We start from the raw sequence: 12,877 nt of genomic DNA, 5'->3' as shown, positions 1-12,877 counted from the left end.
TTTCCAGTGGGAGTCTGGGAGAGGAGGTAGCAGGGCCTCGTGCTGGCTCCGACCTTTACCTCATTTACCTGGAGCTGCCGTCCCAGGGTCCCAGGGCTGGCTTCTTCCGGGCAGCCTCGGGCCCATATTCCTACTCCTAACCGTGGAGGCCCCCCCACCACAGGGCTGTACGCAGATCAGGACACACACACACACACACACACACACACACACACACACACACACACACACACACACGATCCTTGGCTACTAAACAAGAGAAAGAAAAGGGAGAAATCTCTTTACCGCCTCCCCATCTCTTTCTTCAATCCCTCCCCCCTACTTCTAATACTTTCCGAGCTGTATCCACCACACCTGAATAGTAAGAGCCGAGGAACTGAACCGTTAAAAAACAGGAAGGGTCAAGATATAGTTACATTCAAATGACTGAGAAAGGCAAAATGCAAACAAATTCAGGGCCAGATTTCCACTTCGTGTTTCATCTACGTTGATGGTACAGTCTTAAACCTCGGCCATTCCTCCTCCTAAAGCAAGAAAGCAAATGCTGTATCCTGTCATTTGCCCCAGAGGCCACCGGAAATGGCATCACCTCCCCAGACACGGGCTTGTGAAAGTTCCAGCACCCAGCGTTGAACTTCTTTCCCTGGAAGACAGAGTCTGGGCCGTTCTGATCTTCAGCCAGGAAAGGACTCTATCTAGGGAAGAGATCCGGAGTCAACAGAGAGACGTAGACAGAAAGTCACCAGGGGTTTCAATGAGTAAGTACCTCCCAGCTTTCTTGTTTTCTTTTGCTAATGGGTCTCTTGTAGCCCAGGATGTCTTCCTACTCCCTATGTAGCTGAGAAAGACCCTGAGAGATGACAGGGCTCTGCTTCCCATTTTCTTTTAAATATAGATTTAAATTTTCTGACTGTCTTTTCTCAGATCCCTACTGTTACAAGTCACTGGGCAGATGGGGGATGGGACTCCAGCCACCGGACTTGGTGGCACCAAAGGACGAGCTGCTAGTGGTCTAGACTGGTAAACAATTAAATTTCTTTCTTTCTTTTTTTAAAAAAGGTGCAAGGAAACAGCCAATTCAGTGTTGAAGGAAAGAGGATGTACAGAGTCTATTTATTGTCTATGCAATCTTGTCTGTGGTGGTTGACCACAAAGGCCTGGCATTCCAGCCCTGCTTTTCATAAGCCTGTGACGGCAAGAGGCTCAGTCCATCTTTCAACCTTGATTTTTGAATAATGTGTAAATGAATAAAATGAAGAGTACCTATTCCATAAGTTTCTTAAGAGGAGCACATGGATAAGCAAGTAAAACACTTAAATAGCACCCCGAGAGTTTAAGTAAGGTTACCCAATTGGTGTTGTGGAACAATTGGTTAAGTACTTCACTTCACTGCAAATAATAATAATTATGATAAAGCTAGCTAACATCCTGAGTGGTGGAAATGGAACCAGATAAACTCCAACCCTGTTTTGCTTCCTCGTGGAAAATGTAAAGTTGTGTACAAAATAGTTTTTCCAGCGGAGAATAACAAGGAGGAAACGGCATGCAAATTTTTCTTTCTAGATAATTTTACTTCCTTCTTTTCATTTCAGCAAATATTTATAGCTGGAGTTAAAAGCTTTGGGTTCTGAAACCCTGTTTCTATCCCCCAAGAAAGAAAACCTACCTATGCCCCAAGTGTATCTAATCCCTCAGAAGTTGTCCTCAATACCAGGCCGGTTCTGGCTTTTGCTAGCTGAGCAACCTTGGGCAATTTTGCGTAACCTCTTCAGGCCTCTGTTGATTTCTGTCAGCAGAGGTAACTAAAGACTGGGCTGTGAGAATCCAACAGGCCAGCCAGCAGGGTGAGTGCCCCTCGAATGTCCCCTGGAAAGAGGCAAAAGTGAGGGTGCACCTTGGAAGACACTAAGACCCGAGGACTCCAGGAACGGTTGGGCCCTGGAGGCAGGAGGCGCTTGTGTCTGAGGGGAGCCTGGGTGACAGGGCCTGTTACCTCCTATAGCAGACCAAGTGGTAAGGAGTTGGGGGGGGGGGGCTTGGAGGAAGGCGAGGCCTCTCTGAAGGCCAAGCAGGAATTTCTGACAAAATTGACTTCCAGTCAATGAGTAGATCTTCAGACACAGATCCCAGCAGGGGGCGGGGCGCATGCCATTCGTCCCAGTACTCAAGAGGCAGAGGCAGGCAGATCTCGGTGACTTTGAGGCTACAAAGCGAGTTCCAGGACAGGCAAGGCTACCCAGAGAAACCCTGTCTCAAAAAAGAAAAAGAAAAAAAAAAACAGATCCCGTGATCTCACACCCACACCCACAAATGGGGAGGGGGGTTTGTGGAAAATGAAAAAAAAAAATTAGCCATGCAAACTAAGCTAAAACAGAAGTAAAAGTGGACAGTGCTCAACTTTGGAAAATGTTGCGGAATCCTAAAGTATATTTTCAATATACATGTGTATCTACCTTACATATATAACAATGGAATGTATAACTAATCTGCTATATTCTATATGATATATGATTAACATTAAAATACAATTAGCTTGCCTCTGCCTCCCAAGTGCTGGGATTAAAGGTGTGCGCCACCGCTGCCCACCTGGTCTACAGAGTGAGTTCCAGGAAGGGCGCAAAGCTACACAGAGAAACCCTGTCTCGGAAAAACAAAAACAAAATTCAATTTGCTATATAAATGTAAGGTAGCTGCACACATTTGCCTAACATGCACCAGACCCTGGGTTGGATCCACCACGACCCCCCCCCCCACACCTCCACCAAATCACGCCCCCCCCCAAAAAAAAAGTAGGAATAAATAGTAATAGTTGAGCTGAGCTCCATTCAGGCTATCATTTTTAGGATTTTTCATGTTTCAAGAATGGTGCCAACAGCCATTTATGAAAAATGAAAACGACGCAGCTTTTTGGATGGGATGTATTTCCAGTCATACGTCCACCCAGTTTTCGTCCAGAACTGAAGAAGCTCTGGACACACGTTAGAGCGGGTTGCCTTCGTCCCAGGCCACACCAATATTTACCTGGAGGAAGACCGTCCAAAGGTCGGGAGGGAGGGAATGGTCTTAGGAATTGTCACAATTTGGTGTGAGGAGAAAGAACCCTGGAGAAGTTGGAAGGCTATTGTTATTCCTCCCTTCCCCCACTAAAGAACTTTACCCACCTGAATGCCTGGAGCTGAGGAGCCACCGGGGGTGGGGTGGGGTGGAGAAGGGGTTATTTATAATGTGGCAGCATCTTGCTAGCCATCAACTATTTACGAAATCACTAGTCACTCACTAGGCTTCCCGCCCCTCCAGGCCACAATGCCCGAGGCTGGGAGAGTGCAGATCTGGCCGGGATCTCCAGCTGATCTTACCCTAGGGCCGAATCCCGGGCCCTCCCACTCAGCCTGGTGGCTTTATTGCCTCAATTCTGAGTCATCTGCATACAAATAGTATTGATAAGGTGATGGGTGGTCCTTTGTCTTCCTCCTCCTCCTCCTCCTCCTCCTCCTCCTGGGTCTAGGGAAGAGAAGCCATTTACAATCTGGCTCGGACCAGGGGCAAAAGCCAGAACCAGGTTCTCTAGAGCAGAATGGGGACTCGCTCCAAGGCTTGGGGGTGACTGGAGCCCAGGTGGAAGGGAGGCTGGAGAACTGCTGCAGAGGGGGGCCTTGAGAAAGACGGTCTTTGGAGGGAACCCCTGGGAGAGGACAGGACCCAGCAGGGCCGGGGCTCCGGTGGGCGCCGCAGAAGTGCGGTCGGCGGCCGCTGCGAAGGTCAAGAGTCGGCCTTTGAAAGGAAGCCAAGAAGCCAGTGGTGATTTACTGACAAATGTCTTCGGGTTTGATGCGACTGGAAGCCAAGTTAAAGCCCGAGGAGGAGTGAGTGGGAGGAGAGGACCGGACACAGGCTGTGCAAAGAGCGCTTTAAAAAAATGTGGCCTTGAAGGCCGGGCAGTAGGACAGACAGGCCGGGAGGTGGAGCCAACGAAGTTACCCCTTTTTTTTTTGAAGCAGGGAGAAATTAGGAGGGTGGGAGCTAACCTTAGGACTAGTGACTGGAAGGCAGAAGGCAGGGTTAGTCCACTCAGGGGAGATAGCTTGAGGATGTAGAAAGCTCCCGGCGCGACTTGGCTGTTGGCCTTCTTCCCCAGAAGGAGGTAGGTGGTGTCTGCCTTTGCACTCGGTGGGAAGGGGGACCTCGGGGTCGCGGGATCGGGGGCTTCGGGTCCTAGGGCCGTTTGCTCTGGAGTGGGGCCAGTTTGCCCCGTGGGAGCTTAAAGGGGCCCGGTGTCCTGCAGGCGTGACTAGGCCTTTGAGACGCCGGGTCTCCTCTTATCCTCGCAGTGGGGAAACCGAGGCTCGGAGAGATGGGCCTCCAGCCTGAGACCACTATGGCACTGTTTCTTTGAGGTGGAAGCCAGGTTGCCGGCTCAGGACATTTTTCCTAACCCTGTTAGACAGATCATAGGTGCGGTTGAAATAACGACTCGAGGTGGTAATGCTAGAAATGTGCAAAGCTGTATGCGATTGAAATCAAACTTTTATGAATTGTTTAAAAAGATCCAAATGGGAACCTGGTGGAGGTGATGGCGGTGGTGGCGCACGCCTTTAATCCCAGCGCTTGGGAGACAGAGGCAGGCGGATCTCTGAGTTCGAGGCCAGCCTGGTCTACAAAGTGAGTTCCAGGACAGCCAATGGCCCAAAGGTTATCTTTTTCTCTAAAAAGTGTCTGCGTTGCTAGTATTAAGGACCTCCGCTTCGTTCTTACATTTACGCCTTGCGTTTCTTTCTATAGCCCATCAGATTTAGATTAGACTCTTCATGTGGGGAAACATGATGCTTTAAGAGTTTTTTAAGCGTGTAACTTTTCAGACTCACAGTCTTTGGAATTCTTTCCATTGATGTTTGCGGTTGAATGTTGGTGGGGAGGGACGATACAGACCCGCCCCCAGGGTGTCCACCTCAATTCATGCCTAAGCCGGCCTGGTCGTCACCAACACCGGGAACCCCCGTAGAAGGCTGGCCAGGCATCACTGCGCATGTCACAGGTGTCAGCCAAGTTAACTATGCTGAGTGACAGCTGTCAAGGCCCTGACACACCCTGGAAACGACGTTTTTCCTCGTTAGGCTGCAGGGCTGAGACCTATGGAGCCAGGTGATACCACCTGGCCCGGGAGGCTGAGATGGGTTTCCCTGTGGCTACCTGGCCGCGGGGTGTCTTTGTGTTGCTACTTACCACCGTATTTCACAATAATTATATCTATCTGGTGTGGCCCTAGAGCCTTCTTAAAAATATTGCTCCTCCCACTTTTGGTGTTGTGGAGAGCAGATACTAGCTTACTTGCCCCATATCAAGAGTCCGTGGGGAGTCCTCAGTGCAGAGTTCAGAATTCAGTGGCAGGCCCCTCCTTCAGAGCCGGTGGTTGGTAGGCCCCGTCCAGTCTAGGGTGGGCCCATTGCAGGCCATATAGTTTTTGACAAATTTAGTTCAACTTAGAAAACTAAACAGTTACCAAAAACATAAAGTCAAAAGGTGAGCTCCTGAGAAATAATTTTCTTCTCTGTACACGCAATGTCTTAAAATTGAAGGAGAGCTTGGAAAAGTAAAAAATAATGGTTTGCTCTGGGCATGTTTATGTTTAATCTCAGTACTCGGGATGCAGAGGCAGGCAGGTCTTCATGTTCCAGGCCAGCATGGTCTGTATATCAAGTTCCAAATCAACCAGGCTCTGTAGTTTGACCCTGTCTCAAAACAAAATAGAGCTGGGTGGTGGTGGCATACGCCTTTGATCCCAGCTTTGATTTGGGAGGCAGAGGCAGGTGGATCTCTTGTGAGTTCAAGGCCAGCCTAGTCTACAGAGTGAGTTCCAGACTCCAAAGCCACATAGAGAAACTCTGTCTTGAAAAAAGCCAAAAAAAAAAAAAAAAAAAGATAGATAGATAGATAGATAGATAGATAGAATCCCTCACTGCCTTTAAAGGGAAAGGAGCCATTTATAGTCCTCATGCAATGGTCCAGTGGGTATGTAGTCAGATGCATGAAACTATTAAACTAGTTACAAGTTTTACCTGCTGGAAATCGAAGCAGCATCCTAACTGTCAGGCCTGTCTTTATGTTCTAAGACATCTCTGTCGCACCTCCAGAGCCACTGGCCTAGTTCCTTGTCATTCGTCCAAAAACTGACCTAATTACTACACAACATTGATTAATGAAAAAGAAATGATCTGGGTTTGTTTGGGGATGGCTATAAAGTAACAGTCAAAGATTTATAATTCATGCCCCGTGAAGCTACTGAAAAATTAATTGTCCCCAAATGGGGAAAAACACAAGCAAATTGCTTGAAAGTCATTTTTTAAAAATAGCGGTTGCCATTATTAATGCATATTTCTCCCACCACTTCAGAGGCCCAGATCTTGCAGCTGAACAGATTTGGGGAATCTCGGAACTTTTTTAAGCGTGGCACTGTAGGCCTCGTGCCCCTCTGCCTCCACCCTGACTCTCATACAGCCTTGGGCACTTCTGCACACATCCCCTTGCGGGGTCCGCCCCCTCTTATCTGTCCTTGGCAGCCTCTGCTTATCTCTCCCCTGGAGGGAAGAGACCAACTCATTTTGAGTTTTCTTTTTGAGCAACCCGGCATTGGCGCCTTGTGTCGGGATTACAGGTGTTTGCCGCCGCCATGCCAGCTTAGTCTGCTCTTTTTTTGTACCTAGTTTTGGAGCACAACAGTTGACCCACTCTGTTCCCTCCTAATGAAATGAGTCCATCAGATAGCTTCCAAAACTAATAAGGGAGCTTATTGCTCTCGCCTGGCTACATTCCAGTCCCTTTTTTGTTTCAGTTTTATAAATAAAAACCCGGAACTGGAAGTTGCTGGCCTCTAGTTGTCTGAGAAGATTCAGTCTTTCTACCTTGTTCTCTCAGTCCCCTAAAAATGTCATTTAGGTTTGGGCCTAATGTCATTTGGGTGGCCTCCTAGCACAGTCAACCCTTTCCCATGGGGACCAGGCAGAGGGTGTCTGACTGTCCATCTGGTTGTTGAGCGCCCCCCACCCCACCCCCCTTGTTTTGGCTTCAGCTACCTACTGGAATGCTCATCCCCTCCCTTTCTCCTCGATGCTATCAGTACCTTCCCCCTGGAGGACAATGGCGAATTCTTGCAGGCAGTTTTGCTTGACTTGGAGCCAGGTGGTGGGTGCGTGGGGGCAGCATGTGGTCCAAGGTTCCCTGGTTGAAATACTGGGAACCACACCTTCCCATGGGGAAGTCACAGTCTGTAGCATTCTGTTTTACTGGGTTATGCTAATACCTGGTTTAACATTTGTGTCTTTTGGCTTGAGATTGAGCGATGAGATGTGGTACATTCATTCCCTCCACCCCTACCCCCAAGAACTCACAACCCCGGTTGCAGAGTAGATAGTTGCTTATGAATAAAGCGAGTAAACCTTAGCTCCATTGTTTCTGTAACCTTTTCTATAAGTTAGGAATAGGGAGAACTCTTAAGTAGGCCACCTTAAAGTGGCATCCGAGAGCTGATCCATAAACAGCATTATATTGAAAACCCTCCCCTTTCATCTTCTCCTTTGGTTTTGTGGAACTCCCATGACAAATGAACAGTTTTCTCCCCCTTTTCGGATGGCTAAACTGGTGTTCTGTAGCTTGCTCACTGAGAATCACTAACCCATACTAGTACTTAAGAGCTTGGCAGGCATTGTTCTAAGTTCTTTACATTTGGGCTGGAGAGTCGGCCCGGGGGGAGAGCACTGTTGCTCAGACCCCAGCAGCAGCCACATCTGGCTGCTCACAAACTGCCCCGATCTCCAGCTGCAGGGACTCTGACACTCTCTACTGGCCCCCGGGAGTGCCTACCTACATACGAGCATAAACAGAGTACCTGAGCACTCCTCACTCTATCCCTTTGTCAAATTGACGTGAGTACTGTAGTCCTATTTCACAGAGAGGCTAAGTAACTTAGCTGCAAAGAGCTGGCAAGCAGCGCCAGGGTCCCGCCCCACTACTGTGGATCCAAAGCAGTGTTCTTCTCTAGCACTTTTTTTTTGTTTTGTCCCAGGCTGGCCTTGAACCCCTGGCCCTCCTTGTCTGCCATGCTGTATGGTATTACAGGCTTGCACCAGCACACCTGAGACTTATGACAGTTATCAGTGAGGTCCTCCCTTCCCTCTCCTTTTATTTTTATTTTTTTTCTTTTAATATTTTGAAACAGGGTCTTAACTATGTAGACCAGGCGTGCCTAGAACTTAATGGTGATTCTCCTGCCTCTGCCTCCCAAGTGTTAGCATTATAGTCCTATACTACCAAGCCTAGTTATTAGTGTTTCTAAGATCAGAGGACAAATACTGTTTAACTCATGTTCTCTCTCTTCCTCCCTCCCTACTCCCCCTTAAAAAAAAAAAAAAGATTTATTTATTTATTATGTATACAGTGTTCTACCTACATGCATGCTTACCGGCCAGAAGAGGGCACCAGATCTCATTACAGATGGTTGTGAGCCACCATGTGGTTGCTGGGAATTGAACTCGGGACCTCTGGAAGAGCAGCCAGTGCTCTTAACCGCTGAGCCACCTCTCCAGCCCCCTACTCCCTCTTTATAATGTCTCACATATACCAGACTGGCCTCGAACTCACTAAGTAATCATAGATGACCTTCCTACCTCTGCCTCCCAAGTGCTGAGGTTGCAGTTTGTGCCCCCCCCCAGGTTCTGTGGTGGTGGGGTGCCAGGTGAGCTCTCTAAGAGCCCCAGCCTCATCTCCAGCCCTGCCCATTCTTTACTGAAGGTGTTACCTTGTTGCGCCACGATGATGAGCTATTGTTGTTGAACTTTTTTTTTCCCCTTTTGGTTTTGTTGAGACTGGGTTTCACTGTGTGTATCCTTAGCTGTCCCCAGAACCCATTAAGTAGACCAGGCTGGCTTCTAACTCATAGATACCCACCTGTCTCTCTCCCGAGTGATGGGATTAAAGGGGTGCCACCTCTAACTCATAGATATCCACCTGCCTCTCTCCCGAGTGATGGGATTAAAGGGGTGCCGCCTCTCCCTGTGAAACTTCTCTACTGGTAGCGATATTTTGCCTGTTCTGTAGTACAGCCTTAACCTTTTTTTTTTTTTTTTTTTTTTTTTTTTTGGTTTTTCGAGACAGGGTTTCTCTGTGTAGCTTTGCACCTTTCCTGGAACTCACTCTGTAGACCATGCTGGCCTCGAACTCAGCCTTGAACGCACAGAGATCCGCCTGGCTCTGCCTCCCGAGTGCTGGGATTAAAGGCGTGTGCCACCACCGCCCAGCCTCAGCCTTAACATTTTGTTAGCTGGGCCTGGTCCAGCACTCTGGCAAGTAGAGGCAAACTGATCTCTGAGTTCTTCAAGGTCAGCTTGAGCTACATCGTGAATTCTAGGACAGTCAGGGCTCCATAGTGAGACCCCCATTTCCAAAAAAAGTTCCAGATGTAGTGGTGCATGCTTTTAACACCAGCACTCAGAGGCTAAGATGGAATGATCAGGAGTTTGAGGCCAGCACAGAATATACCTTTTCTCAAAAAATAACGATTTAGCAGTCAGTAGTGGTGCACACCTTTAATTTTTTCATCCCAGCACTCAGGAGGCAGAGGCAGATGGATCTCTGGGAGTTCAAGGCCAGCCTGGTCTACAGAGCAAGTTCCAGGACAGCCAGAGAAATACTGTCTCAAAAAAAAAAAAAAAAAAAAAAAAGAAGAAGAAGAAGAAAGAAAAAAATGAAAATGATTTACAATTTAGTGCCAATTATCCACCCGTTCCTATGTTTACAGTGTACATTACCTTAGAGCTCTCGAGTCATGGTGGATTTCACTGGCTTTCACATGGCTAACATGGCTTCTATGCCCCTGGCTGATTATAGTTAGAAAGTAGTATTGAAATGTGATATACCTGCTAATGGTCCCAGGAGATGCATCCTAAGTGGCAGGATCCCACAACATAGCCATGACTGACCAGGCTGGCCTTTAACTCCCAGAGATCCTCCTGCCTCTGCCTCTGCCGCCCTGGGATTGTGTGCCACCACCGCCCGGCTTTAACTTGAGATTTTGAAGATGAGCTCCACACCTGTCAGCATTCATCCAAAGTGTTGGGAAAGGCAAAGCCTCTTCTCTACTTCTTAGCGCTGCCCCTGGGGACATGCACACTGACCAAGAGACAGATTGGCAGGAGAATGGCAAAACGGTTTTGATATTTACATGCAAAGAAAGGCTTGGAAGAAAAGTGAAACAGTGTAGGTCATTAGAATATTTCCTATGGTTGTAAGTGCAGAGGACAGAACCTAGAGCTTTCTACAAGTGAGGACTCTATCTCCAGAACCCTTTTTATTTTATTTTATTTATTTATTTATTTGTTGTTGTTGTTTTTTGAGACAGGGTTTCTACTGTCCTGGATCTCGCTCTGTAGACCAGGCTGGCCTCGAACTCACAGAGATCTGCCTGGCTCTGCCTCCCGAGTGCTGGGATCAAAGGCGTGCACCACCGCCTCCTGGCTTTTATTTATTTATTTTTTTTTTAAGGATGTGGGTGGCATTTGGGGGTGGAGTATACACGCACGCATGCACAAACACGCCCATGCACTCCCAAGTGTGGAGACCGGAGGTCAGTGATGCGGACCTTCCTCTTTTTTTTTTTTTTTTTTTTTTAAGAAAACATGTAATATTTGTCTTTCTGGGTCTGAGGCATTTATTTCTTCCTCTTGTTATTTATTCTCTGCCTCCCACCCCCACCCCCACGCACATTTATTTCTTCATTGAGACAAGCTTTCCCTACGTAGCGTTGGCTGGTCTGGAACTCGCTAGGCCCAGCTAGCCTTTTGAACTCACAGAGTTCTGCCTGCGCCGGCCTCCTAAATCCTGGTGTTAAAGGCAGCCACCCCCAGGCCCAGCCGCCCACCTTATTTTTGGAGAGCGGTTCTCTTAACTGAACCTAAAGCCTGCCGTTTTGGCTAGGCTAGCTGCCGGGTAAACCTGGGGTCTGCTTGTCTGTGATGGGGATTTAAGCATAGATCTGTTAGAACCTTCACCCTCTCAACCATCTCCCCAGCCAGATCAAGGAGGGCCTGCTCCTGCCCCCCTCTTCCCTACCCACCCCCTCCTCTCAGCCCCGGTGGCAGCGGCTCCCCAAACGACTTCCCCTATCTTTCTTAAGCTTGCTGCTCTGCCTAAGGGTGAGCCCCTCCCAGCGCTCTCTCTTCTGTTTTAGCAGTTCCCAGACCCAGCTTGTGCAAAAGAGGGAGCTAAGAGGCGCGACGCAGGGCATCATGGTTCGCCTGTTGGCCTCAGAAGTCCAGCAGCTTCTACACAACAAGTATGTGGTCGTCCTTGGGGACTCTGTGCATAGGGCGGTGTACAAGGACCTGGTGCTCCTGCTGCAGAAGGATTGCCTGCTCAGTTACAAGCAGCTCAGAATGAAGGGGGAGCTGACCTTTGAAAAGGACCAGCTGATGAAGGGAGGCGAGCTGGATACGCTGCACAATCGCACCGACTACCGCGAGGTGCGCGAGTTCTGCTCCGACCACCACCTGGTGCGCTTCTACTTCCTCACTGCGCGTCTATTCAGAGTACATGGAGAGCGTTCTAGAGGAGCTGCAATCAGGCACGCATGCCCCGGACGTGATCATTATGAACTCTTGCCTCTGGGACGTCTCCAGGTATGGGCGGAATTCCTTGAGTAGCTATAGGCAGAATCTGGAGAGCCTGTTTGGGCGCATGGACCAGGTGCTGCCCAAGTCGTGCCTGCTAGTGTGGAACACTGCCATGCCCTTGGGTGACAAGATCAAGGCGGCCTTCCTCCCTCAGAAGTGTAAGGGCCAGGCTCGGATCTCGGTAGCCACCCTGAAAAAAAGAGTGAGGCAGGCCAACTTGTACAGCCATGCAGAAGCAACCAAGCGCTGCTTCGACGTGCTGGACTTAAATTTCCACTTCCGGCAAGCCAAGAAGCACCTGCAGGGAGATGGCGTGCACTGGAATGAACATGCACACCGCAAACTCACCTACATGCTGCTGGCCCACATGGCCGATGCCTGGGGTGTGGAGTTGCCCCACCGAGACCCATGGGAGATTGATCCCGTGGACTGGGAAAGTGCAGGCCCAGGCCCGGTAGAGGAATGGCAGCCCCAGGCCAATAGAGGTCCTCAGGCCTTTGCCCCGCCCCCACCTGGGCCTTTTCCCAGGCCACGCCCCCTATTCCCTCCCCCTGGCATGCCCGTAAGGCCCCCACCCCTACTAGCATGTCCACTGCCCCCACCTCAGGTGACACCCCCGTTACCCCCATATCCCCAAGATTCCTATTTCTCCTCAGACCATATTTTCCAGACGGATGAATTCTATATTCATTCAGAGGACCCCTCACCCACCCACCCAGGATATGCCTTTGAGGGTGACTTTAGTTTTCATCCCCAGCCACCCATGCCCAACTACCGCCCACCCTGTTACCAGCGCCCGGCCCCCGGGCCGCATAGGGGTTTCCAAAGGCGTTTAGCTCAGGGCCCCTATATGCCCTGGAGAGGCCGGCCCAGGCGACCACAAAGACATGGCCCAGGCTATGTAGATTCAAGGCCTCAATAGTCTGACTTGAACCCCATCACCTCTGGATGGGGCTGTGTGATAACTGACCTTCCCTGTTCGTTGTCCCAGTCTACACACACTGACCTTGCTAACGTACGCCCAGCGAGTCCGTCTTGGACTTCTCTTTGTTCACTGCTGTTAGAAACAGGGGCAGGGAAGAGCAAAGTGGCCCGCCCCTGTTGCCTGTGGAGGTCTCTTTCCCCCCGAGTGACCAAGCAAGCATTCTTACTACCTCCCCCCCTCGCTATTCTTGTTTGTTGCCTTTTTGTAAAAATAAAATTGAAGTTCAGAAATTGTT

At 49.3% G+C, this 12,877-nt stretch overlaps 1 protein-coding gene across 1 annotated transcript in view; it reads left to right on the top strand.

The window, feature by feature from the left end:
* The window catches only part of Pced1b (PC-esterase domain containing 1B), a 23,008-nt gene extending 10,131 nt beyond the window's left edge, over positions 1–12,877 (top strand). Inside the window, 4 exon segments of the mRNA XM_037197407.1 lie at positions 568–758; positions 925–1,020; positions 11,216–11,558; positions 11,560–12,877. Of these exon segments, the coding sequence (XP_037053302.1) occupies positions 953–1,020; positions 11,216–11,558; positions 11,560–12,579 (1,431 nt within the window). The 5' untranslated portion in view covers positions 568–758; positions 925–952 and the 3' untranslated portion in view covers positions 12,580–12,877.

Source organism: Peromyscus leucopus, chromosome 20 (genome assembly GCF_004664715.2).
Source record: "Peromyscus leucopus breed LL Stock chromosome 20, UCI_PerLeu_2.1, whole genome shotgun sequence".
Lineage (NCBI taxonomy): Eukaryota > Metazoa > Chordata > Mammalia > Rodentia > Cricetidae > Peromyscus > Peromyscus leucopus.
The sequence above is the reverse complement of the archived record's forward strand: the minus strand, read 5'-3'. Positions and strand labels throughout refer to the sequence as shown.